At 36.4% G+C, this 24,078-nt stretch overlaps 8 protein-coding genes across 8 annotated transcripts; 7 read left to right on the top strand and 1 right to left on the bottom strand.

Annotated features, from left to right (window-relative positions):
• Window positions 1–160: 160 nt before the first annotated feature.
• MONOS_8541 (uncharacterized protein) lies at window positions 161–8,821 on the top strand (the record flags this gene model as incomplete). Its single annotated transcript, XM_067878961.1, has 1 exon — window positions 161–8,821. One exon carries the CDS (start codon window positions 161–163, stop codon window positions 8,819–8,821), a length of 8,661 nt encoding a protein of 2,886 aa, XP_067726787.1.
• A 2,545-nt stretch (window positions 8,822–11,366) lies between these two features.
• MONOS_8540 (uncharacterized protein) lies at window positions 11,367–11,933 on the top strand (the record flags this gene model as incomplete). Its single annotated transcript, XM_067878960.1, has 1 exon — window positions 11,367–11,933. The coding sequence occupies one exon, from the start codon at window positions 11,367–11,369 to the stop codon at window positions 11,931–11,933; it is 567 nt and encodes a 188-aa protein (XP_067726786.1).
• Window positions 11,934–12,089: 156 nt separating this feature from the next.
• Window positions 12,090–12,977, top strand: MONOS_8539 (putative Reverse transcriptase (RNA-dependent DNA polymerase); the record flags this gene model as incomplete). The annotated part of the gene is made up of 1 exon (XM_067878958.1): window positions 12,090–12,977. One exon carries the CDS (start codon window positions 12,090–12,092, stop codon window positions 12,975–12,977), a length of 888 nt encoding a protein of 295 aa, XP_067726785.1.
• Window positions 12,978–14,400: 1,423 nt separating this feature from the next.
• On the top strand, window positions 14,401–14,916 carry MONOS_8538 (uncharacterized protein; the record flags this gene model as incomplete). The annotated part of the gene is made up of 1 exon (XM_067878957.1): window positions 14,401–14,916. The coding sequence occupies one exon, from the start codon at window positions 14,401–14,403 to the stop codon at window positions 14,914–14,916; it is 516 nt and encodes a 171-aa protein (XP_067726784.1).
• Window positions 14,917–15,199: 283 nt separating this feature from the next.
• Window positions 15,200–15,755, top strand: MONOS_8537 (uncharacterized protein; the record flags this gene model as incomplete). The annotated part of the gene is made up of 2 exons (XM_067878956.1): window positions 15,200–15,387; window positions 15,566–15,755. The coding sequence occupies 2 exons, from the start codon at window positions 15,200–15,202 to the stop codon at window positions 15,753–15,755; spliced, it is 378 nt and encodes a 125-aa protein (XP_067726783.1).
• Window positions 15,756–15,973: 218 nt separating this feature from the next.
• On the top strand, window positions 15,974–16,501 carry MONOS_8536 (uncharacterized protein; the record flags this gene model as incomplete). Its single annotated transcript, XM_067878955.1, has 1 exon — window positions 15,974–16,501. One exon carries the CDS (start codon window positions 15,974–15,976, stop codon window positions 16,499–16,501), a length of 528 nt encoding a protein of 175 aa, XP_067726782.1.
• A 2,791-nt stretch (window positions 16,502–19,292) lies between these two features.
• Window positions 19,293–20,060, top strand: MONOS_8535 (putative DDE superfamily endonuclease; the record flags this gene model as incomplete). Its single annotated transcript, XM_067878954.1, has 1 exon — window positions 19,293–20,060. One exon carries the CDS (start codon window positions 19,293–19,295, stop codon window positions 20,058–20,060), a length of 768 nt encoding a protein of 255 aa, XP_067726781.1.
• Window positions 20,061–21,416: 1,356 nt separating this feature from the next.
• On the bottom strand, window positions 21,417–22,819 carry MONOS_8534 (uncharacterized protein; the record flags this gene model as incomplete). The annotated part of the gene is made up of 3 exons (XM_067878953.1): window positions 21,417–22,172; window positions 22,624–22,727; window positions 22,795–22,819. 3 exons carry the CDS (start codon window positions 22,817–22,819, stop codon window positions 21,417–21,419), a joined length of 885 nt encoding a protein of 294 aa, XP_067726780.1.
• Between the last annotated feature and the right edge of the window lie 1,259 nt (window positions 22,820–24,078).

The following is a 24,078-nucleotide window of genomic DNA, read 5'->3' as shown; positions in this document are numbered from 1 at the left end:
TAATAATTTATTGCAACACATGAACACTTTCCAGCCTTGCATCTGCATTGGAAGCACGGAAATTGAAAGAAAATCCGAAAAACGCAATTTGCAACATGATGTGAAGGAAAACAAAAGATATTATCGGACGATTGAACCAGAAATATCAAGTAATTATCGGATGCACCTTTTTAAAGAAATGTTAAAAGATCATATAAAAAGCAAGATTGAGGGATGTGTTTGTGCATCAAACTCGTCCATTGAGTTGAAGGAGATTGGGCTGGCTGGGGGTGAGTGTGGGAGTGTGGTGCACGGAAGGAGGGGAAGCGTGGTTGTGGTGAGGGGGTGTGTTGTGGGGATGGGGAAGGACGATGAGGCAGGGGCATTTGATCTTTGTGGGTGCATTGGGATATTATCGAATATCACGTCGAAGGGATGGGAAAGAGGAGGAGATATATATTCTGGGAGGCTGCTTGGAGGGAGCGATGAAGGAGAAGGAAGTATTTCAGTGAGCGAATCACACTTCTCTTCTTTTTGTGTCTCATCAGCCCCATTCCTATCATCCCCTTCCATACCTCTTGTATGCCTCTCTCATTTGACATTTTTCAACATTTCAACAGCAAATGAGGCATGCTCACCTTCAATCACTATGTCAGCCCAAACAAATTGTTTTATGAACAGCTGCTCATTCACTTCTGTTTGCGAAGCATATGATGGAGGGATTGTTCCCTCTCTCAACAACCCCTTGGTTTCTTTGACAGCCTCAAACACCTCGTTTGTCAGATGTTGTCGGACAAGGAATGTTGAATGCGAAGGAACTTCAGATGGAAAGTTGACTCCAGGGAGGCAAAATGAAACAGAGAATGGAGCGAATTCATTCACTTGGTGCGAGTGGAACGGATCGAGGACAACAGGAACAAGCGATTCAATTTCAGATGGGATTTCGAGCGGAGGGGCGATTAACATGTTTAACAAGGCATCAGGAACGCTTTCAGTGAAATTTTGTTCATTTAATTACTGCTATGCTCATTATGGCGGAGGCGGAATCATGTGCTATTCAATTTATTCTATCAAAATTGAAAACAACTCATTCAATTCATGCACCGCGCAAAATCAATATGGAGGAGGAATGAGCATTAGTTCTATTTCAACGTGTGTTTGTATTGGCGGATGTGAATTTCAAAAATGTTATGCATATGGTTGGGGAGGAGGACTTTATCTTGAAAAATTTCAGGTTTCGGGAACAGGATGCATTCCAACAGAAAATGGAGAAGGGGAGAGTGCGTGTGTGTTTGACTGCTGTTTCACTTCATGCTCGATTTCAGGCTCAGGCGGTGGAGGTATGTTTTGCAAAAATGTTCCTGCAACACTTTTCAAAATGAGGAGCATTAAATTTATTTCATGTTCGGCAGCATCTCATGGAGGAGGATTGTTCTTTTCTCCATGGCAAGATGTTTTTCCAAGTGATAAACTGTATTGTTTTTTCCTTTTCTTTCATGACTGCAGTTGTTCCAGTAATCCGTCGTATGGAGATGACATCCATTACGAGGACAGATACAGTCTCTGCTTATATTCAAATAATCCATTCAAAGAATGCTTCACCACGAACACAGATGAAAAGAGAGTGTGCTATGCATATGATAACACGGGAAGCATCTGGTCATATCAGCACACTGAAAAGAAGGATTGGCTGAAAGAAAAGACGATCTTTGTCTCAGTGAGTGGAAATGACAATTTTGAGCTATGCGGGGCAAATACAACATTTTCTTGTCTGACAGTGAAGAAGGCGCTTGAGATGTGTGAGACACAAATTAGTTTGACAATCACGCTGATGGGAGGAAATCACACAAGCGAGACAACAACCATTGAGATTGGGACAAAGAAGATTTCATTCATTGGGACAGGGAGGATGGAGAGTTCGATTGGAACAGGAGCACTTTCATCGGTAGGAGCGCTGTTCAGTGTGACAACAGGTCATTTGGGAATGAGTCAGTTGAAGGTTGATTGCAACTCAAATGCAAATCCTTCTTCGCCGAGTGTGGTTGTGGTATCTGGTGGGAGTGGGTCACTCTCATTGGAGGATGTTGTGATCACCACGAGTAAAACAGGAGAATATGTGATGTCTTCGTCAGTGTTTGTGGTGCCGCTGTCGCAGCTGTCGATGGTTGATGTGGAGATCAAAGATATGAATGTCTCAAAACCATTGTTCTCTGAGCCGGATCTATCTTCTTCATTCTCTTCATCTTTCCTGTTTTTGTCATCCACAACATCTGGAGAGAGTATGTTGGCGAATGTGAATGTGATGAATGTGAAGTTGACAGAAGGAGATGGGGTTGTTGTAGCAAAGAGTGTGAAGGCTGGAGAGACATTTGTGGTTCGGAATGTGACAATCGAAAATTGCGAGTGCAAGAGTGGAAGTGGTGGAGGGATTAAGGTTGATTTATTATCACCGACAAGCAAGCATGAGGCAGGAACAACAACAATCAACAGATGCACAAGTGGCAAATATGGAGGAGGGATGATGTTGCATCTGGCGGATAACTCGGTTGACTTCTCAATTGTTTCTGTAGACTTTTCAGGCTGCGAAGCAAATTCTGGCGGAAATTATGTATTTGTGAATGGGAGCGATTCGGTGAGCTGGGGAATAACAACAGAAAAGCTGGATGTCCAGCGTGACGATTCAAAATACAATGAGCTGGTTGGATATGATCGGAACAATGAAGAAATGGGGCAATTCCCGCTTAATGTGTATTTTGACACTTTTCCGAAAGCTGCACATGTGGGGAAGGCGAAGAACAATCTGGGTGGATATGACTCGTGGTTTTGCGGGTTTGATTATTATCCTTGTGCCACCATCACCCATGCTGCCCAGGTGCGATATCCAGATACAAACAAGAAGATTGAGCTGGATATTGGATTTGAGCTTGCTGAAGAGATTGCCATAACAGGTGTCAATGAATGGTTGATCTCTTGTGCCTCAAATAATACGAATATGAAAGTGATTCATCCAAGTTCCATAAGTTCTGATTGGCTGATCAACGCGCAGAGCACATGCAAAATAGAAAATATCACGTTTTCACTGCCAACCGAGCTTGCAGGTGTAACTTCGCTGATTTTAGCGAACTCCACATCCCTCACACTCACGAGCTGCTCGATCACGAATTTAGTACAGATCCCTTCTGGTGCATATTTTGGATACAGCGTTGTTAAGGGGATTTCAGGAAAACTAAATGTGGTGAAGTTTATCATTGAAAAAGCGTTGCCATTTGGAGAACGCTCATTGGTTGAGTTTGAAGGCGGGGTGAATGTTGTGTATTTCAAAGGTTGCATTATTAACTCGATTGACAGGAAAAATGGAGATGGGGGATTGATGGAAGGAGCGGTTGGAGAAGACTTTGGGGGAGGATCTGGTGGGATTGTTGTGATTGAATCATGCATTATTAAGAACTGCAAGAGTCGGAGAAAAGATGGAAAAGGAGGAAAAGGAGGAGGGATATGTGTGAGTATGAAAGGAGAAGGAAGTGTTGTTGTGAATGGGAGTTGTGAGATCGATGGGTGTGAGGCATACAAAGAGGAAGATACTGAAGGGAAAGGCGGAGGAATGATGGTGGAGGTGCTGAGCTGGAAGAGCAAGTTGGCGATTGGATCAGGAGTTAAGTTTTCGGAAGATACAGCAAACAAAGCGAAATATGGAAAGGATGTGTTTGTTTGCTGCGATTCTGGGATTTTTCTTGAGTCAAAGGTGAATGCAAACTCATTTAAATTTTTTGAGAAAAGCGCTATTCCATCGGATGAATTGAAGTTTTGCGGGAGCGAGGATGGGAAAGATGAGAAAGTGATTCCGCTGTTTGTGTATTTGTTCTCAATCGGATCGAAGTTGACTGTCGATGGGAAAGGAGAGGTGGCATTGGATCACAGTTCTTGTGGATTTGAGAAGTTTGGGTGTCTGACAATTGACTATTGTGTGATCAGTCGAGTTCAGGAAAACATGCAGAAAGTTGAGGTTTCTTCTGAATCATCAATTAAAAGTGAAATGAAAGTGCTTTCATTTGATGTGAGTTTGACAGGGAAAGAAATACAAGCAGGAGAGAAGATGAAAGTTGAGGTAAAGGATGGAGGGGAATTGAACCAAAATGGGCTTATTGAGTGCACAAAATCGTTTGAAATGACGAATTTGGCATTTGTGATGAACAAGGAAATAAATGGAAGGAGGACTGCATTCATCCACTCCTCATCATCAACGATTACGATAACAAGCTGTTCTGTCACGTTTTCAAGGGATGCATTAGCTGATGAAAAGATTGGATACAACATCCTGAACATTGAGGGAGGAGAACTGATTGTGGATGGATTGATGATGGAAAATGCAGAAACATTGACGATGAATGGGAAGTCTCCAATAACGATTACAAATGGAGAGAAATTGGACATCAAGAACAGCAGAGTGAGTGGAGTGACGGTGGAAGGTGGGAGCGTAGAAGGAGGAGGATGCATCAGTGCTGGGATAAAAGAAGGAGAAAGCGCAGTTGTGGATAACTGCAACATTTCAACAACATGCACAGGTGGAGGTGGGATGAAAGGAGGAGGGATGATGATTTCAGCTGAGAAAGGAGGAAGTTTGGAGATTAAAAGCGTAACGTTCACGGGATGCCAGGTGCCAGCAGAAGACAACTTGCAGAAAGGAAGAGGAATGGGAGGAGGGATGTTTGTTCGATTGGCAGATACAATGGGATCATTTAAGATGGAAGGAGTGACATTCAGCAGGTGCAATGCTTGGAAAGGGAAGAAAGTGTTCATATCGGGAAATGAGCTGGACGAGGTTATGTCGAACGAACAACTGAAATGGGGGTTGAGTGCAAGTGATGAGAAGTCATTGGATGGGTTGTGTGGCTGGGAGAGGATGACAACAGGAGAGGAGGGATATGTGATTCCATTGGTTGTGTATTTGTGGAGGAACTGGAGTGGGGAAGGGTTTGTTTCAGTTGAGAAAGGAGGAGACTTCAGTGGTTGTGGGTTTTCTGAAGCACCATGCTCATCGATTGACCACTTGATATCACTGAGATATGAGCCACTTGGAAAAGGCGAATGCCAGATCAGCATTGGGGATTCAGGATCGCTGAGCCATCCGATATCATTCTTGTCTTCGTTGCCAACTTTGCCAGATTCAGAAGCACCAGTAGTTGTGATAAAAGGAACAAAGAAAGGGACAAGCGTGACAATTACTGATGAAGATGGGAATGCTGTCAGCAGTGGTGCAATGATATCGTCGAGTGTGAGTCTGTCATTTTTCAATTTATCATTCACAAAACCCAGCATAATCACTCATCATGCAGTATTCATTGAATCGTCAGGAACAAATACAGTATTGTCAGTCACAGACTGCTCATTTGGGTCATCGAGTGGGACGGTTGAAAGTTTTGCATATTGCGTGATAAAAGTGAACGGAGGGAGCGCAGCAATTCAGAGCTGCACGTTGAATAAGATCAACGAATTGAAAGGGTTCATAACATTCAGCCCAAGTGCGAGCCAGGTGACGATTCGGAATGTGAACATTTCATCAGCCACTTTGACAGCAAACAGCCTGATTTCGATGACAGAAGAGGAAAATCAGACGAACGGAGAAAAGAAGGGTTTTTCAAATGGGAACAGACCGGTTTTGAGTTTTGTTGGGTGTTCATTTGAAACCATCAAGAACGAAGGAAGCAGTGCAAGCGTTATTGAATTGGGATCGTTTGAGAATGCGATAGATTGCACGATAGAAGAATGCACAATGTCCATATGCAGGAGCGATTTGAGCACAGAAGGAGGAGGAATGAGAGTGGTGCTGAAGAGTGGAGAATCAGCTTTGAAAGTGAATGACAGCTCATTTTCGATGTGCAAATGCTCGACTGAAACAGGGCGAGGAGGAGGACTGTTTATTGATGGAGCAGACTCGAATACCAATTATGCTGATGTATTTAACTTCCCGCCTCTAAATTTTAAAGTTGCGAATATTCTGTTTGCTATGAATGAGGCACATGTGGGGAAAAACATGTTCGTCAGATGTCATTCGATTGAGCACCAGATCAGCGAAACGCTGTTTGCTTTGAACTACACCCAGGAGTCGTTGAACTCAAACAACTCCATCTGTGGGAGGGATGCAATCAATGAGATTGATGTTGATCTGATTCCGCTAATCACCTATTTTTATGGGCTTCAAGTGTTTGTGAATGGAACAGGGAGTGATAGCAGACGATGCGGGGCTCAGAGCTATCCATGCATGAGCATCAACTGTGGAGTTGATCACATTCAGGAAGGAGTAATGAATGCGATTCTGATTGATGGAGAAGGAGTTGTTTCGGGCGAATGCTCCATCGGGGATCTGGTTGTGAATTCATTGAAAAAGACGCAGGGGATTGTTCGGTTGAAATCGAAGATAGAGAAATCAGCAGAGAAGGATTGCATCATGGAATTAATAAATAAAAGCTCAATTGAGAGATGCTCATTTCAGTTTGAAGATTCATTTGAGGCTTCTCACAATTGTCTCATGAAAGTGATGAACGGAACAACAAAAATTCAAGAATGCAAGTTCATCTCTTCTTCTGATAAACTGAAGTTGAACAGTTCAATTGCGAGCGTGGAAAGTGGAGAGCTGAGGATATCGGAAACAATAATAAGAGATATTCATTCAACAAGATCTGTGCTTTTATTCAACAAAGAATCGGATGTGACATTGCTTGAAACAAGAATGTCGAATATCGAATGTGAGGGAGATGTTGTGAGTGTTAGGGGAAAAGCGAAAGTGGAGATGAAAGAGATGACGGTTGAGAATGTGACTCTGCTGACGAATGGGTGTGCCATTGAGATGGAAGAAGCTGAACAAGGGGTGAGTGTATTGAACTGCTCATTTGGGAAATGTGGGAATTCGGTTGATAAGGGAAGCATGATGCAGATCAGGAATTCCAAGAATGTGAGGATTAAGATATGTGTGTTTGATGGAGAAAAAGAAACAGAGGCAATCAATGAAGGAAACAAGATAAAAGAGGGATTATGCAAGTGGAATGGGTCATTGGTTGATATTGAGAAGAGCAATGTGGAGATGAGGGAAACAACAATCAGAAATAGCAAGGCAGGTGGGCTGTGGGTGAATGGAGGGAGTGTGAAGATCGAAAAAGGAGAATTTGAGAACAACAACCCATCTATTGAAGGATATCCATCAGCTCGAAGGAATGTGATTTGTGAAGGGAATGGGGAGTTGGATGTTGTGAGTGTGAAAGGGGGAGATGGAATTGAGAAAAACACATCATTGTGGATATTGGACGAAGGATGCGAATTGGGAGGGATAGCGAGTGAAAGAACATCATCCTTTTTCATCCCTATCTTGGAAGAAGTGAAGAACACAACACAGCCAACAGGAGAAATGGAACTGATCATTCATGGGAAGCTGCTTCTTCCATGCAATCTGTCAGTGAAGATAAGCATGAAGGATGGAGATGTTGAGCTTTCTCACACAAACAACATTGCAGAAGATGGGTATATATCGGAGAATGAGGTGCATTCGGTTATCTCATCTGAAGTGTTGAAAGTGATGGAGAAGAAAACAGAAGTGAGTGTGTGCATTGTGTTTGGAAAAGGAAAAACATCTTGTTCGAATGGAATTGTGGTGGTGAACAAGAGTGAATCGCAATCAAAAGGAGAGCATGAAATAGAAGAGAGAGAGCGTGAAATAGAAGAGAGAGAGCGTGAAATAGAAGAGAGAGAGCGTGACATAGAAGAGAGAGAGCGTGAAATAGAAAAAGGAGGGCGTAACACTGAAAAAGGAGATGACAATATCAACAAAGCAGGAAAAAGCAATGAATGGAGTGTGATTGTTATTGTTGTAATGGCAGCACTGTTTTTGATATTTGTATTTGTATTTGTTGTGTCAGTTGTGATTCATCGAAAGAAATTGAATGAAGTTGTTGAGAAAATAGAGAAAATGGGATATAAAGAAGGAACAACGATAAATAAGCGAGAGAAGAGCGGAGAAAGTTTTGAGATGATCGAGATGCCATCGACTTTGCTGGAAGGGATGACGAGCCAAATTCCGTTATTGATCGAGGATGAAGAATACTCATCTGAATCTCCAACAACAAGCAATTACGATAATGATGATAATGATGATGATGAGATCCTGAATGAAAATGATTTGTCTGTTTTTGGGTTTCCACCTCCAAGATCTGAGGATGTTTCAGTTTCAGGGGTGTTACAACAACATTCATTGAAAGTTATATCGGCAAAGAAGCCATTCCGAGAAAAAGAGAAAAAGAACCTGAAAACGTTGCATTCAGTGATTCATTCGGTTGAGGGGGATTTCACACTGGGCACAAGAGCTATGGATGTTGTTGATGGGAAGGAGGTGGTGTTGGCCGTGGCAGAGCTGTTTGAGCATTTGATTTCAGTTGAAGACGAAAGGGTGGAAATGATGGGGAAACAATTGTGTCCATATACGATCTTTGTTGAAGAAGGAAATAATGAAATATTTGTTTTGACAGAGGAATTGGAGGATGAAAAGGAGAAGGAAGAAGCAAAGCGATGGAGTGCACCAGAAGTGGGAAATGAAGATGAGGGAATTGGAAAAGCTGTTGTTTTCGCACTTGGACTGATTCTGCATGAAATGACAACAGGGGAAGAGCCGTTGAGCGAGTGTGATACAGAGGAAGCGCAGGAGATGATGAGGGATGGAGTGAGACCGCTAACAGAAGGAATCGAAGGGGAAGAATTGGTTGAGCTGATGGAGAAGATGTGGGGAGATGAGCCAAATGACAGACCGAGTTTGGCGAAAGTGAAGAAATGGATGAAGAGAATTATAAAAGCAGGATGAAACTGAGAGAAAAATATCTCATCAAAATGTGCGAAATAAAAAATTAACATTTCGTCCTTCGATTTTCGATCAAAAAAATGAAGCTTGCTGAATCTTGGTGCAATTGGTGCAATTTGGTCAAATTGTGCGATTGATATTTCAAAAATATTCGATGAGGCATTGGAAAATAGCTGCCATCGATCTCTTTGGTTGCATGAATATCATAATTATATATTTATATTTCACTTTTGATATTATTCAGGTTTATATTCACTTTCTATTCCATACAGATGTAACTCCTATCATAACACTTCATTTTTAAAATTCGTTGTGTTTCCATTTTCATCTCATCTTTTGATTCTTTTTTTTCCTTTCCTTTCATTTCATTTCGTTCAATGTTCTTCAGTTAAAAAGCCTTGTGTGAACAAATCCATTCTCGTCTTTTATTGTTGTTGTTTGTTGAATATTCTTCAATGAGAAGGAAGTGGACATTTTCTGTGTTTTATTAACAAATCAAGTTAATTTTCAAATTTCTTTCTTGAAATGTTCAACAATGAATGATTAAAGAAATTCATTCATTGTTTCACTATTATTCATTTTTTTAACAATTTTCATCATCACTATTATTTCACTTTGATTGAAAGAGTTTTTTATTCAATCTTTCTTTTTATCATCATCATCATCTTTTCTTTTTTGTATTTCAAAAATATCATCATTCTTCCACCATATTCTTTCCAATCAATTTTGAACAGTTTTTCTTTGCATAACATTCTGGAAAAGTCTATAAAATAAAAATGAGATATTTCTTGTTTTTAAAATGTTTTGTGAAGTTATAAGAATAAACTCTAAAAATAAACAGTAAATAATATCACCTTGGATAAAGAATCTTGTTTTGGAAGCTTCAGATAAGTGTTGAAAATTGATGGAGATAAGAAGAATAACCACAATAGCTTTTCTTTTTATTCTTATCATGAAAAGGAAATTGGTCAACATAATCTTCAAGAACAATTCAGCCCAATGAATGCACACATCTGTAAGAAAATGTGACAAAATCTATGAAATGAGTATTAAGAAATGGATGTTATCATTTTCATTCAGATTTTCTATTCAGATTGATTTTCTTGAATAATTATTAAAATAATGTTTATCCGAAAGTTATTCTGATTTAATTATGATGTTCATATTATTTCAAAAGTGAGGAACGACAAAAGAATCGTTTTGTCTTTTTGTTTGAAATGATATATTTCTTTATCTATTTTTCTTTCTTTATCTTTTGATTTAAAAGCTTTATCTTCCTTATTTTCGAGAAATAATAAAAATACAACTCTTCTTTCTATTAGAAACAGAGCTCCATTTTATGGGCTCAGCCGATCAATAATTATTAACTTGAGCATTCTTCAGTCTGGACTCGAGTCGTACCTGAATTATGTATTTCAGAATATCAGAAGACCTCTGAGCAGAGTGGGATTCACACTATCCACCTCCAGCAAATTTTCCTCGATAGCTGCAACAACACTAACTCAAAAAATAGGGCATCAGAAGATAAAATGTGAAATAAAAATTTATATCAAAATAAACAGTTTATTTCAAGATTCCCCAGAAATTTTAAATTAAAGGCAGGGTTTTTTAGAAAAACCAAAGTTTTTTAATTGTGGCCTGAAAGTCTTGCTTTTATCATAAAACAATGTTTTGAAGGTTTAAATCAAAAACACGTCAACATTAAACATTGTGTTGTGTATTTCGTTTTTAAAGCATTTTTATGAAGTGTTTCAAAATATTGTGATCATTATTCTATGTATTGAAAAATGAATCGTTTTGAAATATTAATGAATTCTAACATGAATCGAAACGCGAGCATTTTGATTTACAAGAAAACATTCATTCACTTTCTTCTCTTCGATCTGAGAGTATCACTTAACGGTCAGTCACGGCGAATCTGAAAAAAAAGAATGCTCCCTAGCTCTCCACTCAGCACTGGACCCGCGTTGAATTCTGCCACATCAATGATGTCAGATGGACCTCCGGGAGAGACGTTTTCGAGTATGATTTCTTATTCTTGTTCTGAATTTTTCCAACAGATCCCGGGAGCTCCAGAAGCCAAAGAAAGCCATGGCGAGGATAGTTTGCTTCTGGAAAATAGTTTAAAAACAATATTTCTCAGAGATCCGGATTGCAGCTTATATGATATGGATTTTCCAGAAAGATATTTGGAAGATCTTTTTATTGACCTGAAGGAAGATGATTTAAGTCCATTACTGCCAAAGGCCCCTCCTGCAGCTTCGAGAACAGATAATTGGATGAACGACGCATTGGATAAGGCAGGCCAGCGAACTCTAGCTTTTCTATATCCGGCCATTAAAAATCTGCTTTACACACATGCGAAATTAAAAGGAAAAGATGACGAAAAAGGATCAATTGCAGATGCAATTTTGTTAGTTTCAAAAGCGCTGAAAAAAGCAAGATTTGTAAGAATTTTAGGAAGATTAGGCTTTAGGGCAGCTGCACAGATGAAGGAGAGCTCAGCTACAAGTCTTTTTACTCAAAGGCAATCAGAAGTTCTGGAAGAATGGAGAAAAACAGAAAAGAGTCAACAATTCAAGCTGCAAACAACGAGTTGGCCAATGAGAAGAAGTTCGATAAGATCCAGAACTATTCCAACAAGAAGATCAGTAAGCCACAGATTTTTTCAAGCAGCTCCCCGGTTGTCAAGACAACAAAACCAAATCCGACTGCGATCAAAAACTTCAGGTTTCGCTTCAAGAAGACAATCAGGGGAGCGAAAATTCCAATAGAAGAAACGAACAGCATTCTGCAGCCCACAGAAGTCCGACAAGAGGCAATGGTTGGAGGAAGAACTTGTTTATTTCGAGAAGAATGGGAAAAAATTGGAGGAGCACGAATTATTGGGAAAGGAGAAATCACTGTTTGGAGGAGCAAAGCTGCGAAGGAATCACTCAAGAAAACAGGAGTATTCAACCCTTTGGAGCACCAGAGTCAAGAAGCCCAACAAGCCTTTTCAGAGATGATCAAGAAGCAACTCGAAACAAATATCATCAAGCCGATTCAGGAGAAGGATGTGAAGCATTTGAATCCAGTGTTTGTAATCAGAAAGAAAGATGGTGGCTGGAGGTAAATCGTGGATTGCCGAAGACTCAACAATGCAATCAAGACGATTAATTACAAGCAAGAAGACCACAGAACTGTGGAGAAAATTATTCAAGAAAAGGATTACGCAGTCACATTGGACTTGAGCCAAGCTTATTATCTTATAAAAGTCAGCGAAGAATTAATGCCATTCCTTTCGTTCGTTTTCAAAGGAAAATACTACGCTTTCCACGGAATGCCTTTCGGACACAAAGATGTGCATCGAACGTGCACAAAAGTGATGAGGAAAGTTCTGAAGTTCATGAGGGAGGAATGGAACGTGAGAGCCATTGCATTCCTTGATGATATCGTTCTTCTTCATCAAGACCCACAGGAACTCAATATTATTGTGAAGAAAACTCTTTCGATGTTCAACAAATTGGGACCATTGGTCAATTCAGAAAAATGCCATTTAGTTCCAAGTCAGCAGTTCAAATTTTTGGGCTTCCAATGGGATACCAATCAGTTTGTGGTACAGATAGAGGAATCGAAGAAAACTGAGCTGATGAAAGAGTGCAAGAAATGGAGGAGGATTTCCCAGAACAACAGAATTGTTTCGATAAAGAAGTTTGCCTCGTTGATAGGGAAACTGAATGCAACCAGATTCGTGTATCAAGAAGCCTCCCTGAATTTGTCACAACTGTACAAACTCCTAAACAAAGCTTTGAGTCTGATTGGATGGCAAGGAAAAATGCACGTGAATGCATCGATAACAATTTGCCTCAGGAAGTGGAGCGAAAGGCTGAAAGTGAACCAACCAAGGAAATTGAATCCAGTGTTTCGACCAGAAGCAATTCTTACGACAGATGCATCAGGGTTTGCCATAGGCGCAACACTAAAAGTCAACAACCAAATGCTGGACTTTCACAAACCTCTTCCATATCCAGTTAGAAACCAAAGTTCAAACTACAGAGAGTTATTTGCAATAAATCAAGCCATCGCGCATTTCTCAAATTCCATTCGAAATCAAGGAATAAGAAATCTGCTTGTTCGATCAGACAACACAACAGCAGTTTACAATCTGAAGGCATAGGTGTAACTGCGTCCCTTTTGCAATTCTTGTTTTTAAACATTAATTTTTTGATGTTAAAAAAGTAAAAATTATTTAAAAACTTTTGTATGTACCGATTTTTCGCAAAACTTTATGTTTCTCGCAAAAAAACTATTATTAAAAATGACCCATAAATATGAGTAATTTTTCAAAAAATAAATAAAATAAGATAATTATGAAATAAAAAGTAGATGAAATGTTATTTATTATTATATTGTCCTATTTTAATAATAAAATATTGAGAAATAAAACTTAAAAAAAAATAAATTAAAAAATTTAAATATTTTGATCCATCCCACAATTAAATTTTTAATATCCAAAAAATAAGAAATTAGTTTCTTTCGTCGTGAATTGAACCTCCGCTTGCGCACATAAGACAAATCAAATGTTTAGAAATATTATAAAAGTGTGCGATGAATTGTTATCAATATATGGTTTTAATTTTTATGAATTTTGTTTATGATTTTAAGGAAGATTATTTGCATGCAGTACAAGGATTTTATTATTAAGCTTTGGTGCCAATGAATAAAAAAGCTTTGTTGATACTTATGAAAGTATGAATTTCATATAAATTAACGTATTTACAGAATATTTTAACGATTTTCATTATTTTTTTAATTATTTTTTACTGAATCAATGTAGAATGTTAAATGCAAGAAGATATTTATTGAAGCAACAACTACTTCACAAGAAATGGAGGAGAAGTGTATTTGTCAGCAAAAAAGAGGAGATTCGAATCTGGATTTGTTGAAATGAAGTTCAATGCAAACACAGCAAAAGTGAGAAACGATATTTACATTAATTGCATCAACATCACATCCCAAATCAATATGTTCTAATCATTAAATCCTTGATCTTATCAAGTGAACATCTTCAATGTATATAATACACATTTAATGCTAAATTAACAAAGAATATTGTTCAAATTTCATGAATAACAACAACCAGTTGAAGTTTCACAATCAAAAGATGAAGTTTTGCAGGGCTATCATTCATCAAATCTCCATTGGTATTAGCTTCTGCTTTTTTTGAAAACAGCAACTTTTCAAACGTTGTGAACACAGGAAGTTTTGAGGGAGGAGTTGTAAGAGTGACATTGCAAGGGAATAAAGATTTAGTGATAAAATCATCAAATGCATCATCGTGTTCACTTTCATCGAGCAATGGAAAAGGAGGATTTCTGTATTTGGATTGTGAAAATTGTTTGAATGAGAAGCCATTTCTTTTAGAAAACGTCTCGTTTGCAAACAACAAAGCAGCCATTGGAAAGAATATGTTTATTTTGGGTAAGGATTTTAATTCTTCTGTGACAAATGACTCATTCAAGTTTGATTATTCCTCAATGACAAATGATTGCAATTTGTTTGTGGGGAGTGATAACTTTCATACGGACAAGGATTTGTTCATGTTTCTGATTACATTTAGCTCAATTGAAATATTTATCTCATCGAGTGGATTTGATGTTGCAAGATGTGGAAGTGAGGAAGAGCCATGCAAAACAATGTGGAAAGGGATGGAAAACATGGAAATTGGGACTGGAATGAAAACAATTCAAATTGAAGGATCAACAACAATTCGAGATTCTTTCAATGTGTCCAATTATCAGATCAAAAAGGGTGTGAAGATGGGAGAGGAAGATACAAAAGCAATATTGAATTTTGAAAAGGCAGTTGGAGGCCAACTGGAATATTTCATGGAAAATGATATTCACCTTGAATTGAGGAATACCCAATTGCAACTGACATCTGGATTTGACAATTCAGCAAAAACAATTATTTCCAACAAAGGTGGAGATTTGGTGATAAGTGGATGTGCATTCCATTCAGAAGCAAAAGTGAACAATGGATTTGATTGTGTGTTTGTGGATGCGATTGGAGGCAATGTGGAAGTGAATGATGAAAAATCATTCACACAAGAATGACTTGTTGGATGTTCGAGTTCGCTGATAATGAGGAGACTTTCATTTGTTGTGAAAGGTCACTTGAATTCAAGGAGAAGTGCATTCATCCATTCAACATCAACACTCAGTGTGATGAACTGTTCAGTTTCATTTAAAAGTGGGGCATTGATCAGTGGAAAGATCATATAATGTGATAAACATTGAGGGGGGAGAACTGATTGTTGATGGATTTGTGATGGAAGTGTGTGTGTTGACGAAGTGTGTGAGCGTGAGAAGCACAAAACGCATAGGGATGAAGATTCTGATGAAGAGAGGAGATTCGGAGGTGAAAGTGAGTGGGTGTTCGTTTGGGATCAGTGTGTGCTCAACAGCCAATGGAAAGGGAGGAGGGATGATGATTGATGCACTTGATCCGAATGTGGAGCACATTAACACGGAAATGCCACCACTTGGGCTGAGATTGGAGTACATCCGATTCATGATGAATTATGTGTTTGTGGTGAAGGATGTGTTCATCTGATGTGACTCGATTGAGTTACAGTTGAATGAAAGACTGTTTGGATTGGACTTCAGCCAGGAGGCGCTGAAGGGGAGAACTCGATATGTGGGAGCAATGGAGAAGGGAAAGTTAATGTTGATCTGATCCCTCTGATCACATTCTTTAATTCAGCACAGGTGTGTGTGTGTGTGTGTGTGTGTGTGTGTGTGTGTGTGTGTGTGTGTGTGTGTGTGTGTGTGTGTGTGTGAATGGTGGTGGCAACAGGCAGTGTGTAGCACAGACCAGTCCGTGTGAGAACATTGGAAATGCTGTGCAATACATTCAACCTACAATGATGAATGTGCTGTGGATTGATGGATAAGGAATAATGGGAAGGGAATGTATGATTGGGGATGTGAGGATGGTGTCGATGCGGATGGTGAAGGCGACAGTGCATTTTGAGGGGAAAATAGAAAAAACGTCTGAGGAGGACAGCATCATGAAGTTTGTGAATGAGAGTGCAGTGGAAAGATACTAATTTGAGTTTGGAGAGATGTTTGAGGCAAGTCACAAGTTCTTTTGAAAGTGAAAAATGGCTCAATGGAGATGCGAAGTTGTGAGTTTATTTCATCTGCTGTTGAGCTGAAGTTGGACAACACGATTGTGAGTGTGGAAAGCGGAGAATTGAAAATGCGGGAAATGGAATTCAGCTGTTTGCATCTGAGAGCGCCATTGATTGTATTGTGTGAAGAGTCGAAAGTGTTGATGAGAGAAACAAACATATGGAATGTGATGTGCGAAGGAGATGCAGCTATTGTTGTTGGAGGGAAAGCAGAGTTTGAGATGAAAGAAATGAGCTTTGAGAATATTTCGCTGTTGACGTATGGATGTGTGACAGTGATTAATGAAGCAGAAGAAGAGATACGAGTGGCTAATTGCTCGTTTACGAAATGTGTGAATATGAATGGGAAAGGAAGCGCGATGGAGATGAAAGGATGCAGAAAAGTGCAGCTTGAGGCATGCTTGTTTGATGGAGAAAGAGGTGAAGGTGGAGAAAAGAAAATCAATTGGAAAACGAATGAGGAAGAAGAGATGTGCAGATGGGTGGATCTCTTGTTGATGCTGTGAAGAGTTCTGTTTTGAGGAAAGACACAACAATCTATTAATTGCCAGAAGGTGGAATAACAATAAGTGGAGAAAGAATTAGAATTGAAACAGAAAACATTTAACATTATTTATTGAGACTTCTTCACTTTGCAAAAACTGCAATAAACTTATTTTTTTGTTGCAAAATACAATGTTGTTGATGTTTTTAATAGTTTTGAAAGAGCTGCATGTTTTTAAATATTTCATTCATTTTCGATTTTTGTTTTATTTTCAATTTTGAGAAAGAAATGATTTTTATATATATGAAAAAAACATTTTAGAATTATTTCAAAAACAATATCAAAATTAAAAATAAAAAAAACACCTAAACTCGCTTTTCATTGTTTTAAATAAAAACTTTTCTATTTAAATCTGTAACATGTAATTATCAACGAAAATATGAAAAGAATAAAAAAATGACTTATTTCAAACAAGTTCTCAATTATTCTCAATTCAAAATGATTTGGAAACCTTTTTAAATTTATAAAACCAAATAATTTCTTGTTTCAATGCATTTAAAAAGATGAATTCTGAATTAATAGTAATAAAAATGTTAATATATGTCAGTTTTTCAAAGAATTAAATATATATATCAATTTTTATTCGTCATGAAGTTTTGCTAATATTTTTCGAGCTATTTCAACCTAATTTGAAATTTAAATTTTGCAGCTTCAAAACATTCAAGCGAAATAAAATATGATTATCTGTTTGAAAAAAGGAGCTGTTTTCAATTAACACTAGTGCGCATATAATAATATACTTATATTTACATATAAAAGTGAACGAATCACAAACTTTTGAGTTCGATTTCTGCTCAAAAAGCATATTTTACTTTTCATATAATAAATAAATTTATTGTGGGTTAGATCAAAGATATTTAATTAAATTTTTTATTTACAATCTATATTTCGGTGATGAAAACTTACATATAAAATAAATTTATATTATAATAAAAACGCATTGGATGTCAAAAAATCACGTTTTCTTTTTAAAATTTGAATTTTTTTCAATGAAATTCATGTTTTTATGGGTCATTTTTCAAAAATCATTTTTTTCAACAAGAAAAAATTTTTTTTAAAAATCGGTCCATAAAAAGTTTTTTAATAATTATTATCTATCAATTCATTATAATTTGAGGGTTGAAAAACGCAATTTGCAAAAGTAGCGCATTTAGACCTATGCCCATTTCGCAAGTGAAAAATGCGTTTATATGAAGAATTTTTAAAAATTAAAAATTTGACCCAAAATTAATTTTTTTTATAAATTAATTTTTCATTTTTTTCTGTGTAAAGCATCATCAGATATAATCACAATCGGATATAGTCACAAAAAGTTGTGCAAAAACTGATGTGATTATATCCGGTTTTGACTGTTTTATTTGAGAAATATTCAAATGACTCAAAAATGAAAGTTTGACAGACAAAATTTGTTAGTATTGTAAAGATATGTTTTTTGAGGAAATATATCAGAATTATATCTTTTGTAGTCATAGAGAAATCTATTCAGTCCTATATTTTGTGCACAATCTGCATTTGTTCATTTATTTTTTTAATTTAAATTTTATTATTTTTTAATTTGGTAATTATCATTATTATCATCATTATAATCATTATTTTTTTATAAAAAAATTTTTATCAATTATTACAGATATCGCACAAAACACCGGACAATATCGATTTCACAATAACTGCAAGAGGAATAATTCTGACAATTTTCCTCAATATATATCTCATCAATACAAACTTGCATGTCATTCAAGACTTTCAAAATAGCTTCATTTGTGCTCAGAGAAAATTATTATTTAAATCTCGGAGAAACTCAAAATCCTATTTCTCCTTGATTTCAAAAAAATTTTCCGAGTACAAATGAAGCTGTTTTGAAAGTTTTGTATATCAACTGAGTTAATATTGATAAGATATGTTTTGAGGAAAATTATCAGAATTTTTCTTCTTGCGGTTATTGAGATATCGATCTTGTCCGGTATTTTGTGCGATATCTGTATTTCGAAAAAAAAATAAAAATAAAAATAAAAAATAAAAAATAGTTAAATAAATAAAATAAATAAAAATAAAAAATACCACTGTTGTGAAAAATCAACACTGATATACGTGAAGACAAAATCTTCATCACGTTTCACAGGAACAGTTGTTTATTTCTATTTTGTTGAAATGAAAAAAATCGTAATATTGAATGATGTATTTTGTAACACTTATATCAGTGCATCAAGTGGTCATTGGAACATTCTGGAAATGCAATGAAAAACGGTTGGCTGATTGCAAAAGTTGTGTTCACTCCAATTATAAGTTGCGAAAAAGAAAAGCAATTCTTAGAAGAAGTTACAATTGAATTACGATCTGGGACAAGCCTCACATTACGAAAAGCGAATAATCTGGTTTGTGGTTGATATTAAAATTGAATATTTATTTGTGTTTTGATGGAAAATATAATTAACGATAGTGAAGAAGAAGGAGAAAATGAAGAAAAGAAGAAACAAACAGGAACTCTGAAGATTGTTCACGCATTCATAAAGCACCATTCGGAACTGAAGTCATCGCTTCCAAAGCAAGTTGATATCAACAGACTTGCAGCATCTTGGCAGAAAGCCCTTAAGGCGTGACACACCGAATTACAAGCATTACACGATGAAAACAAATATCCAGAGGAATTAATCTTCAACGTCGATGGATCTTCGCTTCGAATTCCCACTTCTTCACATGGCGTTGTTGTTCATTCTGCAGAAGAGCAAGCTGGATTCAAAAAGACTGCCGAAAGGATGCCGAATGCCACTTACGTTGCTGAAGAAGCTGCTGATGGCTTCTCGCTTCCGTCTGTCGTGCTGTGGCCGAGCGCAAATTTTCCGAAAGAACTGACAACACTGTTGACTCCGTCGCTTGACATTTGGCCAAACACAAACGGCTGGATGGACAAAACAGCATTCAAAAAATACACCTTAACAGTCCTGCTGCCAGCTATCATTGACAGAAGAAAGCGAATTCTCAAAGAAACTCATCGTTGCCTTCTTCTCCTGGATTCACATTCATCGCGGGCAGATCCAGCGATATGGAGACAGTTCAAGGAAGCCGAAATTGACGTCGTCACCTTCGTTCCACACACCACGCACATATCGCAGCCGCTGGACAGAGGCGTATTTGCAGTATTGAAGTCAGAGCTATCAAACAATTACAGTTCTCCATCATCCACCTCCTCATCTTCAAAAAGAACAGCTGTTGCAGATGTGTTGCCACAAGCCCTTCACACAGCATTCACCCCATCAGTCATCAAAAAAGCCTTCATTAACAGTGGAGTCCTCAGCAATGGATCTGGATCAGTGCTTATGAAGCTTCCTCAGTCTTCTCAATGCTTCATTCCTTCTCATTTCCATTGTTTCGACTTCTTCGGAAAAGAAATAACAAAAGAAAAGCTTCTTGATGAATGGGATGAACATTTAGAAAAGTACAAGATGAGAATTGAAGAAAATGTTGAAAATGAAAAGGACATTGTAGAAAAAGAATTACCGTTGGAGAAAAAAGTGAAAAGTTAATTCAGAAAAATAAAGAATGATAACGATGAAACAAGTGATAAATTTGCTCCTTTGAATGTGAAAATGTAAAAAAGAAAAGTCAGAAAAGTAATTGATTCGAGTTTTGAATTTTTTTGATGTGTTTTTCACTTTTTTTCATTTCATAAAAATTATGTGCCAACATTGTGAAAAGTGTCAATCGAAAAATAACCTTATGTCAAAAACAAAAAGAAGAAGAAATCGATTCTGTATTCTTTGAAGGATTATTCAACAAAATTGATAAAATGGTTTTATAAAATAGAACGTGCAAGCTGGAAATGGTGTTACTCCACTCAAGCATTTTGGATAACAATTAGTTGGCAAACTTGTTAGGCATTTGCATTTTTTCAAAAAATTTGCTGTTTATTTTGTTCTTGTTCGATGAAATGAGATTCACTCCATTGTGAAATTTCAAAATAGCATCTTTTCCATTTTTTCATTACACAGAATGACCACAAACGCAGGCATTTGAAGGTTTTGTGAAAAAATACATATTTTATTTATCCACTCATTCAAAATAAAGTGAAGCAACAACAAAAAAAGGAGGAAACAAAAAAAAAAAATTTTTTTTTTTTTTTTTTGAAAAACATTTGAATGTTGTGTTTTGAAAGTGGAATGAAGAAATTCTCAAATGAAGAAGGAAGAATTGCAAATGACAACTGAGGGAAGGAAGAGAATCATCAGAAGATATTCTTTTCTGGAAAAAAAAACAAGTGAAAAGATTGTGAGAGCTTTTGCGACTGATTGGAAGAATGGACAATCAGGAGAATAAAAGGGGAAAGAATTCCATTTTGGTTGACTTTTTCAGATAAGATTTTTGTGAAAAAGTTTTTCATGCTTTTTCTCCTCCATCATTTTGATTTCTGCATAATTTTGTTATATCAATATTTTCAACTGGCTTCTTCAGCAAACATTCATTTCTTCATATCTTTTGGATTCTTCTCAAGAATTACCATTTCATTCTACTCCTTCGCCTTCTCTTGTTCATTGAAAATATAATCAGAAAGAGAACAAGCTCAAAAGTTCGGAGGCTTCAAGAGGCAAAAACTGAACAATTGAGCACATTGAAATAAAAATGAATCTTGAAAAAGAAGATGGAGTGCAATGATCCATTCAACGAAGGTTCTGCATGGAACTAATTGAAAATATATTCTATTTATTTTATTTTATTTTATTTTATTTTATTTAATTTTATTTTATTTTATTTTATTTTTTAGATAAAGGAAATAAAAAATATATTCAAATTTATCGAAATAATTTTTCCCCAAACTGTAAATAAATTAAAAAGAAATAATAAATATCATTTTGGAGTTTCTGTTTTTATTGAAAAGAATATGGTTAAGAATTCACAAAATAATCTTTTATATATTTTGATAATTCAGTGAATTTTTCTTTTATATAAGAAATCACTCCATTAAGGCTTTCAACAATATCTTCATATCCTTCTTCCTCCATCCTTTCAAATATCTTTCTTTTCATTTCTTTTCTTTCCTCCTCTTCCGTTTCATCATCCTTCTTTTCTTTCAATCTTTCTGAAATATTCAAAAAGAAATGCAAGCAATTCCACAAAATATCATCATCCAAAGTTGATTGCTTCATTTCATCTGAAAACAGAACTATGACACCTTTCTTCTGCAAAACATCAATTTCCATATTTTTCTTGTCTGATGCATCTTTCAAAGAAAAAATGCACAATCGGCTTATATCTGGGTATTTATCCTTTGCTGCTCGAAATAAACGAACAAGGCTGGCTGTTAGCTTTGCAAGTTCTTCATTTCTCAATGTGCATGAGAAAAAGAACTCATAAATTATTAGCATCCATCTCCAGATCACAATCACTTCTTTCGCTTCTTTTGCTCTTTCTTCTTTCCTCTTTAAATCCACACACTTTGACAGATCTTCCAATTCTTTGGCTGCCTCTCTTGCGAAATGCAGATCATTCACAATCACTTCTTCCAAGCTTTTGTCGTTGTATAATCTTTTTATCAAAAACTGCCAAGCAGACTGATAGGCAAGCCGTGTCAGATTCTGATGTTCCTGATGATATTTGATGATTTCTTTGATTTCCTTCAAGTACAGTTTTTGTTCAATTTCCTTATAAGAATACAAGAAAAACAAATAAATAACTTCAAAAATGAAACAGAAATGCTCAAACATAGCTCCTAATATTGCTCAAAGCCAATAACGCCATTTTCATTTCTTTTCTTGTTTCTTCACTTTCCCCTTTGGGCAATGCAACTTTCAGAAGGCAAGGCGCGCAAATTGAAAGCAAATCATCTGAAATGAAGCAGATATATAGCAAAGAGAAGCATTCACAAAGATCTTTCAAAAACTTTTCGTTCTTTTCTCCTTTTTTCACGTTTTCATCAATTATCATTTTCTGAAATCGAGCACTCAATAAAGATGCACTAAATTCATAATCATAAAAGCATTTCAGCATTTGACGATATCCAACATGCTTCAACAACAAAATTGCGTTTCCCCATGATAATGTCTTTTTTTCAATCATTTGGTGAATTTTTTTGAATAGTTCTTCTGTGAAAACTGATTTGAATTCATCTCTATTCATTTCATTGATCATTTCATTCATTTCCTTGATTTTCTGCATTTGTTCCTCCTCATCGCACTCTTCAAGTCCATCAAACAATGCTTCAAAATTATGAAAAAAGAAAGAAAAGCAATTACCAGAAATTCAAATGCAGCAATGGATGCAAACCAGTGAACTTTTCGGTGATGCTCATTTCCTTCGACTTTTTGCAAAATACATCATTCAGACAACATCAACATTTTTATCAATCCAAATATAAAGAATAATCGAGACAGAGAATAAATGACAATTATAAATTTTACAAAACTATCTGGATAATATCTTTCCTCATAAAATCCTTTTTATGAAAGAACTTTTTTCAAAGTGTGAAAAAGAAAAAGAACACTTTATCCTTGTTGGTTTGCTGTTATGGATTCTTTGATCGAATTGTTTTCTTTGAACATGAATGGAAATTTAACAAGTTGAGAGTTGGAAGGAAAATATATCTTGCTAAATAAGCAATATAATTTTTGTGTGGTTGCACGAGACAGCGACTTCAAGGCATCGATGATTAAATTGTGCGAGATGATTTTTATGAAAAGCATCTTTAAAGGATATTCATTTTCCAAAATAACATGTGAAAATTATGATATATTCATTTTTTAAAGGTCTTGTTTATAGCGAGTACGTTTCCATCTGTGGCCTTTTCAGAGTGCAAGATTCTGATAAACTATACAAATGGCCATTCCTTTGTTTTTTTGAGGAGAACATCAGAAGAGTGATGGATGCTGAGATACAATCAGCAGATGAGAATTGCATGTGTTTAACACGCAATTGGGAAAGGAGAAGAAAACAAATTTGATTTCAAAGCATTTGGTTGAGAGCGAAAAAGAAGAATGGAAACATTAATCAAGCACTTGGAAAGAAAATATTCGGAGATCATTTTTTAAAGGAAAAAAGAAGATGATAATATCAAAAGCAGGAAAATTTTGTGGAAAATAAAGGAAGATGGAGAAAGAAGCACTGTGAAACAATGGAAAAGGAGATTGACAGCACAGTGATTGGACAATCTTCTGCATTTGCGATGCGGAGGGCAGGTGTGTTCTTTTGAGGAATCTTCATAATCAATGCAAAACGAATTGTTTTTATATTCTTTTTATATCTATTTTCTATTTCAACCAACAGCTTTTTTTTCATGTTGAGCGCTATTCTCAGAGACAATCCATTTCAAGCAGCATTTTTGAAGAAAACACATTTTTTTCTCCTTCTCCTTCTCCTTCGATCTCTTCATTGACGATATTATATTAACTTGGCTGATGAAAAGATCGGCTTCTTCTTTTTTTGAGAATTTGATGTTTGAATAACCATCAAATTCTCATGTTACAGCACAGAATAAATCTTCCTTCTCTTACCGCTATTGGATGTTATGAAATTAAAAACTGTTCACTGCGCCTTCATTTTCTTCAGATGAGT

Source organism: Monocercomonoides exilis (assembly GCF_001643675.1).
Source record: "Monocercomonoides exilis strain PA203 chromosome Unknown scaffold24-1337568, whole genome shotgun sequence".
Lineage (NCBI taxonomy): Eukaryota > Preaxostyla > Oxymonadida > Polymastigidae > Monocercomonoides > Monocercomonoides exilis.
The sequence above is the reverse complement of the archived record's forward strand: the minus strand, read 5'-3'. Positions and strand labels throughout refer to the sequence as shown.